Below are 16,979 nucleotides of genomic sequence, written 5' to 3'. Positions count from 1 at the left end.
TTTCAAGGTTCCTGGCTCACAAGACCGACCCGAGCAACCGTTTGAGCAACACCGTCTCCTTTACCTCGTCTTGTCCTGTCCCGCCTCTCTCCACTCCGGCCCTACTGGCAACCTTGTTAAACTTCAAACGCACAAGTAGCTCCCGTCCTAGAATCTTTGAACTTCCCTCTGCCTACACAAATAACAGCATGGATCAATTGTTGTCTTCATCATCTAACATTCTGTGGTTTGGGGGGGATTTATCTTGGTTTTTTGGTGGTTGTTGGTTTCTCCCCAACTAGAATGTAAGCTCCATGTTGCCGTGTTTATTTGCCTGATACACAGCAATCAACCCAACATGCACTGGAGGGATGAATGAATCTATCAAGAGAAAGTCGTTATTTATGAAACTGATCCCAACTGGGATCCAAAACACGAGCAAATTACATGAGCAGTGACATACACCCCAGCTTACTTCATTCAGTCATTTGTTGACCCTCCATTAACCCAAGTCTATAGTCACACATGGGATTGCTCTATGAATAGTTCACTTAGAGTGGGGAAAAAAAAAATAAGCATAGTTCTCACCTCCATCAGCTAGGGTGCTGCAATATAAAAACTCCTTTTTGGGGTTCCTGATTATGAAAGCAGTAAGTTTTCCCTGAGGGAAGAATTTCTAGTCTACTTTGCATGAAAAGAGAGGTGGTACGTGACATATGATTTTCACTAATGAAAAAAGTAGTCAGGGGCTTAGAAGTAACAAGACCGGGAGAGGAAAAGGAGGAGGAGGGCAGCCAGGCTGAAGTCCTGCAGAACAGCAGGGGTCAGCTGGGCGGAAGACAGCTTGTAGCCAGAGTCTGGAACGACCCTGGGAGGGCCCACCTCCTCTGGATAAACCCCAGAGAGACAGAAGCTCCAAGGAACAACTGGAAGACTTGGCACCAAATGAGCCTGGGGAGGGACCACAGCGCCCCACCCACCTGAGCCAGGTGCAGAGGCACCTGGCCTTGCGTAGCTCAGAAGGAAGTCTGTCCCCACCCTATTCTATTCCCTTCCCCCTCACTCGCTAGGGCTGTGGCTTCTGACTTCTAGAAGACTTAGGGCTGCTCTGTGTTTCTTGTCTGCTCACCTTTGGCTGATGCCCAGAGTACCTGGGCACTTGCTGCCTGATGCCTACCCCTGCCCGTCACTCCCCCATTTACCCAGAGGGAGGTGGGATGTGAGAGAGTTTGCACTGGCTAGTCCAGTAAGGGGGGGCAAAGGTTTATCCTTCACAATTCTACTCTCCAGACCCTTCTCCTGGACACAAGAAACCCACAGGGCAGGACCCTAAGATCTGGAGAAAGAGGGAACTGAGAACCTGTAGGTGCCCTTAGATCCTTCTCCACCCCCTCCCCTATGCGGGATTTCAAGTTATCACCCCTCTCTGGCTTCTACCAGGGCCCAAGACTCAAGCATCCTTCTCCTCAAACTCAACATTTTGGAAATCCTCCCCTATCACCCCTGCTCCCCAACCTGGGTGCCTGGAAAATGGACTAGCAGAGGCTTCTTTGTTGTGTTTTGTTTGTGCTTTGATGCCAGCAATGTGCCTAGTATACATCCTGGCAGGGAGAAGGGGGTGGATGGTGGGGAAGCCAGGTTCTCCTTGTCCTCCAGCTTCTCTGCCCCCTTCCCCTCTTCCCTGACTCCAGGCCTGAACCAGTCCTGTGCCATAATAAATAAATCTTTGTAGGGGTGCCTGGGTGGCTCAGTGGGTCAAAGCCTCTGCCTTCGCTCAGGTCATGATCCCAGGGTCCTGGGATCGAGCCCCACATCGGACTCTCTGCTCATCAGGGAGCCTGCTTCCTCCTCCTCTGCTTGCCTCTCAGCCTACTTGTGATCTGTCAAATAAATAAATAAAATATTTAAAAAAATCTTTGTAAAAAAAAATATAGATTTTACAACCATAAAGGGTAAAATTTCAATACATCAAAACTTTTATAGAGAAAATAAATCATAGGATGTTTGTCCAATTCTTTAGATACAATTTAATTTCTTCCAACAATGTTTCGTAGTTTTAAGAGTACAAGTTTCCCACTTCTTTTTGTTAAATTTAGTCCTAAGTAGTATGTTATTTTTGAATAAAAATGAAATGTAAAGGTAAATGAAATTACATTTATATTTCATGCTATGTAAATGAAATTAGTTTCTTAATTTCATTTTTTGATTGTTAATAGCAAGTTTACAGATATACAATGGATTTCTGTAGTTTGATCTTGTATCCTGCAACCTTGCTGAACTCATTTATTAGTTGTAACAGTTTTTTGGTGGATTCCTTGGGAATTTCTATGTACTTTATCATATCATCTGCAAACAGAGATTATTTTACCCTTTCCTTTCTGATATGGATGCCTTTTATTTCTTTCCCTTGCCCAGCTCCCTGACCTAGAACCTCCAGCACAATAGTGGACTAAAGAGGCAAAAGTATACATCTTTGTCTTGTTCCTGATCTTAAAAGGAAAGTATGCAGTCTTTCACCATTAAGCACAATGTTAGCTGTGGGTTTTAGTCTGTGACCTTTATCAGGTTAAGGAAGTTCCTTCCATTCCTATTTTGTTGAGTGTTTTTGTAATAATGGAATGTTGTCCGGGTGGTTCGGATGGTTAAGCCTTTGCCTTCAGCTCAGGTCAGGATCCACTCCTGGTCCTAGGATGGAGCCCCACATCAGGCTCCCAGCTCAGCAGGGAATCTGCTTCTCCCTCTCCCTCTGCCTCTCCCCCTGCTTATGTGTGCTCTCGCTCTTGCTCTCTCTTTCAACTAAATAAATAAATCTTTTTAAAAATGATGGAATGTAGTATTTTTTTCAGATGCTTTTTCTGAGTCTGTTGAGATGATCCTGTGATTTCTTGTTTTTAATTATACTGATACAACACATTACATTAATTCATTTTTAGGTGTTAAACCAACCTTGCATTGCTGGGATAAAATAATCTGATTCTAAGATTCATATAGAATTTCAAGAAACTCAGAATAGCCAAGTAATCTTGAAAAATACAAAACAGGACTCTCACTTCCCAATTTCAAAACTTGGAGAAAGTAAAAATAAATACATATATTTATGGCGAACTGATTTTCAACAATTGTCCCAAAAACATATAAATGATGCTGGAACAAACTGGATATTCACATGCAAAAAATGAAGTTGGACCCTTTCCTCACACCATATAGGAAAATTAACTCAAAATGGACCAAAGACCGAAATATAAGAGCAAAATTATAAAATACTTAGAAGAAAACAAAGGGGTAAAATTTCATGACTTTGGTTTTTGCAATTTATGAGGTGTGGTTTTACAAATGCTCTCAAAGAAATTGATAAGAAAAATAGTAAAATCCACAAAAAGAAATAGGGAAAGATAAAAATAGCCAATTCATAAAAAACACTATAAACACCCAAAAAAGCACACAAAAAATAGGACATCACCAAATGCTAAGAAATAAGAATGAAAACAGAGCTCATTTGCCGACCAGCTCATCACGGTGTTGAGGACGGTGCAAGCACAGCACCTGAGACGCAGACGCAGGTACGCATACACTGTGTGCGCACAGCAGCGTTAGCTGCATGTTGAATCGATACTTAAATAAATTCCCAAACACACACACCCATGCCTGAAGGAAGTAAACCAGAGGGTAGTAGTAGCCAAACTGTACTGTAAAATTACATAGATGGATTATAATGAGAAAAATAGCATAAAAAAGTAGGTTTTTAAAAATCTATATGCAAATAAGATTTTCCCTTTACTGTAACTGAAGGAATTAAAAGAACAATGAGGAAGAGAGCATTTGGAGAGAAAGACAGGCTGCCACCCAGAGCAGAGGGATCACAGAAAAGTTTCTGTTGCTACAACCCAGCACCCAGCAGTGGAGGCAACAGGTACCACAGGAATGTGCATTAGTTGTGTGGAAACATCCTTATATATTACCTGCTTTGGAAGTAACAAGCTGCAGCACCAGAGGCCGTCTGGTTACGATGCCCGACCCTCGAGGGAGAAAGTCCCTAAAAAAAAAAAAGAAAGAAAGACTAGATTAAGACATTTTATATAATTCTGATTACGTACAAATCTGTAAGTTAAGTCCCACTGTAATTCTCTTAACTCCCAACCTTTGAGTGTATTATATGTCTGAAGAATGTTAGACCCATATTCTAAAAGAAGCATCTGCAAAGTAAAAAAGGGAGGTTAGGGGAAGGCCTTATATTGAATATTAATCCATATGTATTATCACAATGACCTCTCTAGAATATGTCACTCATTCATTTAGCTGAAATTAATGAAAGTTTGTATTAAATTACTTTGTATTTTCACTTTATCTTTACTTTCAGAGAATCAACATTTATAAAAAAAATGTGATACAGAAATTAATCCTTACATTCTTTTTATAATTAAAAAATTCAGTTCTCTATCCAGCTTCAAGGTCAACATGGACCATTACTATAGGTATTAAAGGCATATAGATTGTGCCTTCTAAATATCCTAAAATTTTTTTCCAATAAAAAGTGACAATAAAATATAGGATAAGTAGAGATAAATATCATATATGTAGAAATTAACAGCAGAGAAAACACTGAAGTTTGATTTTTGTGTGTTCTCATTCCTGATAAGTGGGAGTTTATTTAAAAGGGGTGTTTTTTTGTCCTTTCTGCCGGTGGACACTGCCAAGTAAGCATCGGTAAAGTCTCCCCTCCACCGCCATCATGTCCAAGTCAGAGTCTCCCAAAGAGCCTGAACAGCGGCGGAAACTCTTCATCAGGTGTCTGAGCTATCAAACAACCGAAGAGAGTCTGAGGAGCCATTCTGAGCACTGGGGAACACTTACGGACTGGGTGGCTATGAGAAAATCAAACACCAAGTGCTCCAGAGGCTCTGCGCTTGTGACATATGTCCCCATGGAGGAGGTGGAGGGAGCCATGAATGCGAGGCCACACAAGGTAGATGGAAGAGTTGTGGAAGCAAAGAAGGCTGTGTCAAGAGAAGATTCTCAAAGACCTGGTGCCCACTTAACTGTGAGAAAGATTTTTGTTCGTGGCATTAAAGAAGTCACTGACGAACATCATCTAAGAGATTATTTCGAATAGTGTGGGAACATCAAAGTGACTGAGATCATGACTGACAGAGTCCGTGGCAAAAAGAGGGGTTTTGCTTTTGTAACATTGGATGACCATGACTCTGTCGACAAGACTGTCATTCAAAAATCCCATCCTGTGACTGGCCATGGCTGTGAAGTAAGGAAAGCGCTCTCTAAGCAAGAGATGGCTACTGCTTCATCCAGCCAAAGAGGTCGAAGTGGTTCTGGAAGCTTTGGTGGGGTTGGTGGAGGTAGTTTAGGTGGGAATGACAACTTTGATTGTGAAGGAAACTTCAGTGGTTGAGGGGGCTTTGGTGGCAGTCGAGGTGATGGTGGATATGGTGACAGTGGGGACAGCTAGAACGGATTTGGTAATGATGGAAGCGACTTTGGAAGTGGCAGAAGTTATAATGATTCTGGCGATTACAACCATCAATCCTCAGATTCTGGACCCATAAAAGGAGGCAATCTTGGAGGCGGAAGCTCTGGCCCTTATGGTGGTGGAGGCCGATACTTCGCCAAACCACGAAACCAAGGTGGCTACGGTGGTTCCAGCCACAGCAGGCGCTACGGCAGAGGCATAAGGTTTTAATTACCGCCAGGAACAAAGCTTAGCAGGAGAGGAGAGCCAGAGAAGTGACAGGGAAGCTACAGGTTACAACAGATTTGTGAACTCAGCCAAGCACAGTGGTGGCAGGGCCTCGCTGCTACAAAGAAGACATGCTTTACACAATACTCATGTGCATGGGCAAAAAAAAACCCAAGGACTATATTTGTGACTAATTGTGTAACAGGTCATTTTAGTTTCTGTTCTGTGGAAAGTGTAAAGCATTCCAACAAAGGGTTTTAATGCAGATGTGTTTTGTTTTGGGTCTTTTTCGCACCCATGCTGTCGATTGCTAAATGTAATAGTCTGATCATGATGCGGAATAAATGTGTGTTTTTTTAAATGTGCTGCGTAAAGTTAGTCTACTCTGAAGCCACCTTGGTATAATACCCCAACAGTGTGAAGTTAGAATTACTTCAGGGTGATGCCAGGTTCCATTTGAAATTTATTTGCAACCTCCTTGGGCACAGAAGCCATTGCCTCCACAAACCTTGGTATAGTTGAACTGACAGTTAATGTGTTGTGACCTGGAGTTCACCATTAAAAGGTCACCCAAGCAAAGTCCAGGAGTTTATTTGGTTATTAATAAGATTGTTGGCACATTCTATGCAATATACCTAAATTGAATTATGGTATCAGATAAAGTTATAGTAGGATTAAAGTTTGTGTGTCATCCATTATCATGTGTAATCATTAAATGATTTAATATTCTCTTAAAAAAATAAAAGGGGAGCTTTTAAACAAATTGAGATTATATTTTATTTTTATTTTATTTTATTTATTTATTTGACAGACAGAAATCACAAGTAGGCAGAGAGACAGGCAGAGAGGGGGGGGGGAAGCAGGTTCCCCGCTGAGCAGAGAGCCCAATGCAGAGCTCGATCCCAGGACTCTAGCATCATGACCTGAGCCGAAGGCAGAGGCTTTAACCCACTGAGCCACCCGGGCACAGCAAGATTGTGTTTTAAATGCATGTTAATATACACTAGACCAGCTAAGAAAGTATTTTATAATTAACTCTTCAATGCCACATAAATCATACTGATTGTGCAATGTCAAATTCATTAACAAACCTATAACACAGCTTTTAAATCCATTTAGAATGCCTTACAAATTTGGATGATTCAGCATTTTAAAAATTACAAATAAATTTGACTCAATGTCAGTGTTTCTCAAAAATGGTTCCAGGACCACCAGAAAGTGTTATAACCACAGACGTCCAGGATTCGTCCTAACCCTACAGATTCAGAACGCCCAGGGGGAGGTGTGCAGCATCCCTCCTCTGAACAAGTCCAGGGCTTCTGACGCTCACCGTGGACTGAGAGCCACTGACCTCACATCGGGGTACGTCACTCAACACTTCAGTAGGTGATAATGGCATGGGTCATACTATGAGTTCTGTGGAAAATCTGGTAGACGGAGCTTCAACACAATGGATTTCGATGAAAACAGCTTATACAAACAGTAAAGTCCAGTGAGGATGCCACAGAACCCAAGCCTTTAGCCCTACTGGTCCTGTAGATTAGAGTTGCAGAGATGAAATTAAACAGAATTTCCCCTACTACAAACAATTTATTTTGCAAGTGCTAGTGTAAATTCTAACAGAGGAAATAACACTGAACAGCCTCTTAACTAAATTAAAGCATTACTCCTTGATTCCAAGGGCTGAGTTTCAGTTGGAATGTCACTATGCAAGTAAAATAAATATAGAGAAATTATGGACTTGCATTGCTCCCCAAAAATGCCATCTGAAGTAACGTTATTTACTCACCAAAGAAATTCACTGAGAAATTAAGAATGTTAGGGAGATGCTGTGGGCATCACCCGCACTCATCAGACACTGGAAGTTTGAAATCTAGTAGGAAGATGAAGACATGCACATCGAAGACCATTAAAGGAGGGGACAGATATACTATATTGGAGTTCAGAAAACAGACACATAACTCTCCTCTGAAAACATCTAAATACATATAATTCAATATTCTTAATATTCTCCGGGAACTATATTAGAGTATGTGCTAGTGTTAATGGTTTCAATAATGACTTAAATCTTAGAACAAGGAGAGCATCTACTCTATGTCTAAAACCAAAAAGAAGTCAACTTGAGAATCCATACGGATAAAGGGAAAACAAAACCAAACTCCACAGCAAACTGGGAGGGAATCTGTTGGAGCGATGAGAACTCTGAATGAGATTTGAGGATGTACAGATAGATGCCAAAGAGAAATATTCGCATTTCAAATGCCTGAATAATGCCATTTAATGAAATCGATAAAATACTTTCTTAAAAAATTTTTTTAAAAGGTAAAGAAGGGGGAAAGGAAGAAGAAAGAAGGAAAATTCGCTCCTTGATACCTTCATGCTGGGGTCTGTTTCAACTCGTGTTTTTTTACTATGTATTTATAACGTAGATTTCATAACCATCCCTTTGAACATTATTAAAGCAAAACATAATGTATCAAACATTTTAAATAACAAATAATTATCATGCGTTCGGCTGAAAAGTAAGCCCAAAGATCTCTCTAACCTCTTTCTCTACTTTTTTATGAAGCAAACACCTTTGCATTGAAAGTAATAAATGGACTCAGGTACCCAACCCCCTTCTTACTAACTCGCCCTTCCTGGCCCCCTTTGCGGCTCTCGCCAGTCCTACTTCCAACACACGTATTCTCACCAGAAGTCGAAAGATTTGGTAACCAAATCCTGCTGTTTGGAAATCTCTCCTGACTTCATAGGAGTACCTATGCGCAACAAAGCACTAGAGAGAAGTTTCTCTCTTCTGAAGAGTCAGTGACTAATCTGGCATCGTGAAGACTCAAGTCATTCTGATGGTCCAGCAGCATGAAAACCTTATGCCCATGTGCCCGGCACACTGCTGCTGTGCAAGCTAAGGGGTGAGCCCTCAGATGAAACCCAGAGAGCTTTGCTTCGAGACTCAGCCCCACCACTGAATGGAAAAAATTCTCTCTAAATCTTGGTTTCTTTTACTACTAAACTGAGACAACCTAGGGTGCCTGGGTGGCTCAGTGGGTTAAAGCCTCTGCCTTCAGCTCAGGTCATGATCTCAGGATCCTGAGATCGAGCCCCACGTTGGGCTCTCTGCTCAGCGGGGAGTCTGCTTCCTCCTCTCTCTCTGCCTGCCTCTCTGCCTACTTGTGATCTCTGTCTGTCAAATAAATAAATAAAATCTTTAATAAATAAATAAATAAACTGAGACAACCTTATGGATCAAATGAAATGCAATATATGGCAACTTTTTAAAAACCCAATCACCAATGAAAAAAAGTAGTACTATTACTATTGCTATAACATAGCCACAGCACGTTTTCTGTAATACTGCAGTATTCTCTCATTAAAAAAAAAAAAAAAAATGAAAATAAAAAGCCTCTATGCACAATATTTTAACATTCATGAATGGAATTTTTTTTTAAAGATTTTATTTATTCAGCAGAGAGAGACACAGCAAGAGAGGGAACACAAGCAGGGGGAGTGGGAGAGGGAGAAGCAGGTTTCCTGTAGAGCAGGGAGATGATACAGGGCTCGATCCCAAGACCCTGGGTTCTTGACCCAAGCCAAAGGCAGATGCTTACCAACTGAGCCACCCAGGTGTCCCTTGTGAATGGAATTTAAAAATGAGGAGCCATAGACCCCACCTGAACCCCTTTGTGTTGACCAGCCACAGAGATTTGGAAAGCTCAGTTCCTTATCTGTGCCTCCAACAGGGAGCCAAGGCCCTGATACAAATAAGCATGAATAATTCATTAGCCATTATACACAACCATCCATTTGAATTTTATTCTTTTCTATGCAATAGGTGGTTGGTTCTCCCATAGGTACACCTTATGGGAAAATCCTTTGCTAAATTAATGCAGAAAAAGATGACTGTGCCTTTAGTATTACTGTGGATACACATTTCTGTTTATGGTCATGTATATAAAAATACAAAATCTGCATACCATTTTTCTCCTTTTTTTCTCATTTGCATGAAACTTCAAGGTAAAAAACAAGAAAAGTGATCTGAAGACTCAGCATCATCTAATTAACTCCGTTCTATTGCCTGAGTGTCTTGTTTATGTGTTTATAGTTGGACTGTACAGACTGTAAAGCCGGACGAGTACTTCCCACTCAATGCCACAGAGCAGCGACAACTCCAGTGTTTTTCTTCCCTCTGGACCCACCTCAATAAAACATTAATCTGAACAGTCTTAACAGCTGGTCTTCAGGCAATAAGTCAATGCTCTTTCATGGTTTTCCAACTCCCGCACAGAAAGTAGAGACAATTCCCACACTATGGTATAAGAACCATCTTGATAACACTTCTTACTGGCTCTTCTAGAAACTGTGCTAACAAGAAATATTATTATTGGTCCACTAGGAAATAACTGACCTTTGGAAACCTTAAAAAAAAAAAAAAGGAACACATATTTCCTACATCAACCAAGTTAAAAGAAATGTTTCCCTTAGCAAAACAAAGTAAGTACAGATATGTTTTTTCTTTAAGACAGATGCAGATGATCATTAACCAGATGATCTGTTCAGTAAACAAATGTTTAACATCTGCCCTTGACCAAAGACAAGAGGCATAACTTACACTCTCCAAGAAGTTAATTGAGATAAATGATTCATTCGAAGATAAGCTCAGTTTTAGAAGAGAATGGCCTGCAAACGACAAGCGTGACTGTCATATGGTTAAGCTCCACACAAGGTGAAACACTGATGTAGATCAGACCTATTCTGCTTGGGGAAACAGCCAGAAACTATTTCAGAGAGACAAAGAGGTGGAAGGCCTCCAGAAGGGATCAGGGTGTACAAAGACCTGGAAGACCAAAGTAACACAGAATACGGACGCGCTGTAAATATTAAAGAAAGGTCAGAATGGGGTGGAAACGAGTCTGAAGAAAAAGGCAGGACCGACCTCAGAGGCCCTCACTTGTATTTTTTTTTTTCTTCCTATAAGAATAGAGAGGCACCAAAGAGTTTTAAGTGATCTGATTTGCATTTCAGAAAAATCACCAGGAGACTGTATAAGTAACATTGAAAAAAAGAAAAAGACAGGGAGACTAGACACTGGCCAGTCTGGGTCATTGAAGAAGAAGATGATAAAGGTTAAGTTCAGAAGAGTAAAGGCAGAGATGGAGAGAAGATATCAGAGAGTGGACAACTGACGGGACAAAATTATCATTCTGACGTGGCATGGAGTGATATGGAGGAGTCAGGGTAAACCTCGTAGCTCTGCATGGGTCAGCTGGTTGAACAGTGGTACCATCAACCAGACGAGGCAATGCAGGAAGACCCCGTTACAGCGGCTGTTCACGCAGTGTTTGTCGTGTGCAGGCACCACTCTCATTTGATTCTCGGGGAGGTGCTGCTGTTATGCTCACTTCATGGAGGAGGAAGCTGAGACAGAGAAAGTTCACATAATTTTCTCAGAGTCACAAAGCTACTGACAGATCTAGGACTGATACCCAGGGAGCCTAAATCTAGTTTCTGTGCCAGTGTGACCATCAGACTATGCTACAGTGTAAAGGAAATGGGGAAGAAGGTAAGGGAACAAACTGGATATACTGAAAGCTACCTGGAGAACATCCGACCTGGAGACAAGTGTACAGCTAGATGAGCAAGTGGAACTCAAAGTAGATCTCCTGTCTGGGGATAAACATCTGACAGACATTCATGGACCGGGTAGCTAAATCCAAAAGAACAGACAAGGAGGAATGGAGTGGAGAAGAGCGATAAATAAAAACTCCAGAAAATGCCAATATTTAATGGATACTGAAAGAAACAGAACTAACTGAAAGGCTGAGAAGTCCCCAAAGAAGTAAGCCAAACATTATAAGTCGCAGGTATTCCCAAAGTCACACTAGTTTCTTAGTCATCTCCACCTAAAAGTCTCTTACTGAAACTCTACAGTTGAACTCATTATCATCCACCCACATTTTCCCTCTTCGTTCCCAGTCATTCCCTCTTCATTCCCTCTTCATTCCCCCATCATCAGCACCCACACGTATCAGCCAAGCCAAGTACATGGGAATCATCCCTTCTCCATCTTCCTCTGTCTTCATTCTCACAACTGGTCACCAAGTGCTGCTGATTCCACCCTCTTAGTATCTCTTAAATCCAAAAAGTTCTCCTCTATTTCAATCACCACTGCAGGTACCACCAACACTCATATAGACCGCTATAATAATGTCCCAATTAATTTCCCTGGATCGAAATTGAGCATACTTTAATCAGACCTCAACAATGATGTAAGTCCCATCACATCACTTCCAGACACTAAATCATTTCCAGACTCTAAACCATTCAATGACTTTAGCACATCTTTAGCATGAAATCCAAACAATAAACAAAGCAGATAAAAAGTCCTGTCCTCTGTGGAAGGTTCTGCATGCACGTGCACTCTTAGGCTCAATGTCTTGGCACATTCGACGTTGCCCTCTTGAGATGCCCTCCCCCCCACTTCTTCCTCTAGCCAACTTCTACTTGATCTTCAACACTCACCTCTACATCATCTTCTCTGAGAAGCCCTCCTTGAAATCCCCCATGCATGCCCCTATCTAAGCTCTCAACATACACGTGTTACCCTGGTCTAATTACATGTCGGCTCCCTCAGCCCTGTGTTCCTCCTAGTGCCTTCTTTAGTGCCCAAGTATTAATATTTTTAATACTTTCTACCTACGCTGTCACTCCCCAACTGGAAGATAGCTAAGTGGGATTTTATATGTACTGAAAAAACAGCTAAGATGACTTTCAATTTACCAATAATTTGTTGAGGTCACTTAAGTTTACATTTTATTATGAATGTTTAAGATCCAACTGTATATACCAAAGTAAAAAAATACAAAATATCAGGTCAGCCAATATTATGGACTATCTAAAGACACAGAATAGAATTTGAAGGAAACTATTTTTTCAAAACTCCTAGAGCCAAAATATTTTTAAAATTATTTCTTAAAAATGAAAGTCCCCTTCTAGAAAATTATCTTCGAAGTATAACTTTATTTGCTCCAAAATAATCCTTGTAGGATTACTATTTCATAGTCCTTTAAAATGATAACCCAACTAAAGAGAGAGAGATAAAGAAGGAAAGATGCGACAGAGAAAGAGAGAAACAGAAACAGACAGATCCTTGCCAAATACGACCCACCTCCTGCCCCAAGAAGCACTGAGGTCATATACTCCACATTCTAGACACAATGGTGCTGTGAAAATGGCTTTGTGCTTCCATGCCTAATCCCGGAGCCTTGCCAACAATTACAATGCCACTTCAACTGTTGAAAGAAATAATTATGCCAAAAGCCACAGATTTAATTGGAAATTTTCCAAAGAAGTTTCCTTTTATTCCCTAAATTCTTGGCACAGTAAGAACATAGGCATTTACAGATTTGTAAAAGATCACATATTTCTGCTATCAGTTACTCTGTAATTTGAGGTATACAATAAATACCACCATCATTTTGTTTGAAAATCATAGTTTTGAATCCATTTGCAGGAAACACAATGTTTTTATTTTTTTACTAACATCTAAGAAATTTCCAGTCAAATTAACCTTTCATTCCCAAAGCTCAAAATTTCTAAGGAAAATGTTTTCATTAAATCTAACCAATCAATAAATAAGAGTTTCTCCACAACATTCAAAATGCAAAATTTCTGAGTCCAGATCTGTAAACTGAATGAAGAAGCCAGCTCTAGTTTGCAAATACAATGTGCTCTCCCCACCAGGAAACCCACAAGAACCTAATGCCTTCATATTTAAGCCATTTTATTTGTTTATTCAGAAAGCCAATTTGTTCAAAAGTTTAAAGCACCAGGTTAATGAGTCCCAACATAAAGAAAAGGTATATAGCTCTTGCTGTATTCCGAAGCACAGGCTGTGCCTTGCCCTGGGTCTCTGCCCCACCAATGGATGATAAAAGGGACAACTAAAGAGACTGTGAGTTGCCTGAATATCCATTTCCCCCTATTTCTTATTAACAGAGTCCCAGTTCTGTTGAAGAAAGGCATTGGGCCCAATTTTAATAGTAAATAAACAGACAAACAAATCTATATTTATTTGGATAAATAACTTTAATGGGCCCATTGCCTTTCTCAATCGCTATTGAGAAAGGCAATGGGCCCAATTTTAATAGGTAAATAAACAGACAAATAAATTAATATTTTCTAGCCTCGTTTGCAAATGGGGTATCCACATAACTAAGTTTTAGTCAGTAAAATGTAATTAAAGCTTAAAGCTTTAGTCAGTAAAATGTAATTAAAGTCCCAAGTTAAGTAGCATCAACTTTAAGGGGTGCCCAGGTCACTCAGTCAGTTAAGTGTCTGACTCTCAGCTTCGGCTCAAGCCATGATTCATTCCATGGGCTGTGGGATGGGGCCCCGCATCTGGCTCCACACTCGGTGGGGAGTCTGCCTGGAGATTCTCTCCCTCTGCCCCTCCCCCACTGATGCGCACTCCCTCACTCTATCTCTCTAAAATAAATAGATCTTTAACAAAAAAGAAAGAGTTCCTTTAAAAAGGTCTGACTTAGCTGATATATACCTTTTGCCCTTCCCTCTTCTTTTTTCTCCCGGTCAGTTATACATGAGAGGAGAGCTACAGAACCCATCTTAAGCCACAAGGCACACTAGAAGATAAAAGCTACAGACTAAACATAGCAGAGAAGAAAAAAAACAGTCTAGCATAGTGGTGACATTATGATACCCATTACTATACCCGTACCTTATTATACCCATCCTGGTATGCGACACCCAAGAAAAAGAGAGAGCACACACACACTATATTTTAGAACAGTGTTTCTCAACCTCTTTTTTTTTTATTGCCTCCCCAAGGGCCTTGTTATCCATTTTTCTCCGTTAAATGTAATACCACAGATACACTGTGTACACATCCATGCTTTATACATGAGAAGAATAAGCTTACTTTGTTCCCCAAGAAGTAATTTTTGCCCCCTTGGGAGCAATCTCACTCCCACTGAGAATATGTGCTACGGATCAAAGAAGAAGAAGAGAAGCTGGACACCAAACCTCCCTCCTGTCAGCTGTTCTTGCCTACAGGGTTTCTAGACAGCTTCTAGGTCAGACAGCTTTTGCCTCAAACCCTTACACATTCCTTCTGAATCCTAGAAGCATGAGGTTGGACCTTTTGGAAGCTTCATCTGGCCTAGTTATGAGGAGGGCTTGAGGCCTAGTACCAACAAGGCTGAAAGGCCTCCTGTGCTCCTTCTCCGTGGAGCCCACACATCAATCTCAGACCTTCGTACCTGAACACTGCGATGAGCAGGAAAGGCCCAGGCGTGGAAGACCACAGTCCGTGAAAAGAAACTAGACAGAAACAAGAGAACACTTCTCCAATGACAAGGGTCAGGGCTGATGAAGGCGGCAGTTCAACTGTCCCCTGAAGACCTGGCTTGGAGAAATATGACCCAATCACTGTCCCTGGTCCTGTTTATTGACAGTTCTTACAGGGGGCTAGAAGGAAAGAGTGTGGATAAGAGTAGAAGTAAGCTTCCACAGTCAGTATTATGCCCACCTATTTCCACTTTTCCTAAGATGTTGGAAGAAAAAATAGGTATTTAATTAGAAACCTAAAAAGTATAGGTCAGTTTCTCCACTAAACAGAACGGAGAGCCATAGCCACACAGTTTATCTAAAAAGAATGGGAATCTGATTTTCTAATTGTCAAAGAGGGATTTAAGTGGATCCTTGGAGCTAACTCCTCCCTAATTCTCTAGAAGCCTCATCCATTATCCTTCAGGCAAACCTTTTACTCCCAGAACATCCGGTCCCAAAGTCACTTCACACTAATTTCATGCCTCCGTGTTGAGTATTCTACCATGGAAGCCCCTCGCCAAGGCATCACCTTTCTTTACCGATTTCATTTTAAAGACAGAATGTTGGCACAGTCTCCTATAGAATGCATTTCTTGAAATGCCAGTACATTTAAACGTTTTTCCTCTTTATTCCAAGGTACTGTGAACCTCAGTCACGTCTCCTCCCCTAGACAAGTTCACTTAGGACAGGGACCTCATTTCTAAAAGGCCAGTATTTGGCACAGCACCTGGCACAAAGAAGGTACTCAGCAGGGACTTGGTGAGCAAATAAAGTTAGCAGTATAGGAATTAAAACTGTGAATTTACTGGAAATACAAATTTTAAGGGTTAATTAGAAAATAAATATGCAGGGGCACCTGGGTGGCTCAGTGGGGTAAGCCGCTGCCTTCAGCTCAGGTCATGATCTCAGAGTCCTGGGATCGAGTCCCACGTCGGGCTCTCTGCTTAGTGGGGAGCCTGCTTCCTCCTCTCTCTCTCTCTCTGCCTGCCTCTCTGCCTACTTGTGATCTCTCTGTCAAATAAATAAATAAAATCTTAAAAAAAAAAAAGAAAAGAAAAGAAATATGCAAATGCTCATAATTAAAGATGTAGGTATAATGTATGTGGTCTATTATTTTCTTATCTGAAAATGTTTATTTGTTGTTGTTGTTGTTGTTTGTTTAATTTTTTTTTTTCTGTGACCCTGTACCATTGACTGGAAATTTTAAAGAGCAAGAGAAAAAGGAAGAAAGAAAAGTACTCAATACCTAATAGATGATAAATAGGTATATAGATATATCAATATATTATATATATTTTTAACACATACATTATAAACACCTAGATATTTCTTATCTTAAAAGTTACTCTTGACTCTACATTCCCAGTGAAAGTTTAGGAAAAACACATTTATTAGCTCCAACTCCTAAAATGTATTAAAAATAGCCAGTGGGGGGCGCCTAGGTGGCTTAGTGGGTTAAATAAAGCCTCTGCCTTCAGCTCAGGTCATAATTCCAGGGTCCTGGGATCGAGCCCCACATCGGGCTCTCTGCTCAGCGGGGAACCTGCTTCCTCCTCTCTCTCTGCCTGCCTCTCTGCCTACTTGTGATCTCTGTCTGTCAAATAAACAAAATCTTTAAAAAAAAAAAAATAGCCAGTGGGAACACCTAACATAGTTCAAAAACTTTTGGTTATTACTTAACAGATTCAGCTGACCAAAGAAGGCATACTAATGAGTAAACGTAAGAATTACTTTCTCTACCCATACCTCTCTGAGTACAGCAATTAGACTATGTTATCCAGTTGTATATGTCGAGTAATACATAAATTATACGTCCACCAACATCAGTAAACTTAGTGTGACTAAGGTTACAATTTTATTTCTAGTCCAGACTGTCTGTTGTGCTACAATGACTGGTGGCTCCCTTCTTCATTTAGAGTAGATAGCATCTCAAAGCACACCTGCCTCAGCAGCAATGTTTGCTCTT

At 40.8% G+C, this 16,979-nt stretch overlaps 1 protein-coding gene across 5 annotated transcripts in view; it reads right to left on the bottom strand.

The window, feature by feature from the left end:
- DNM3 (dynamin 3) overlaps window positions 1–16,979 on the bottom strand; it is a 546,523-nt gene that overhangs the window by 447,741 nt on the left and 81,803 nt on the right. For all 5 annotated transcript variants that reach the window (XM_045084619.1, XM_045084617.1, XM_045084615.1 and 2 more), the window contains exon 2: window positions 3,939–4,012. In XM_045084619.1, the coding sequence (XP_044940554.1) occupies window positions 3,939–4,012 (74 nt within the window). The remainder of the gene's footprint in view (window positions 1–3,938; window positions 4,013–16,979) is intronic.

Source organism: Mustela putorius, unplaced genomic scaffold, assembly GCF_011764305.1.
Source record: "Mustela putorius furo isolate JIRA1106 unplaced genomic scaffold, ASM1176430v1.1 tig00000785_pilon_pilon_pilon, whole genome shotgun sequence".
In the NCBI taxonomy this organism is placed as follows: domain Eukaryota; kingdom Metazoa; phylum Chordata; class Mammalia; order Carnivora; family Mustelidae; genus Mustela; species Mustela putorius.
The sequence above is the reverse complement of the archived record's forward strand: the minus strand, read 5'-3'. Positions and strand labels throughout refer to the sequence as shown.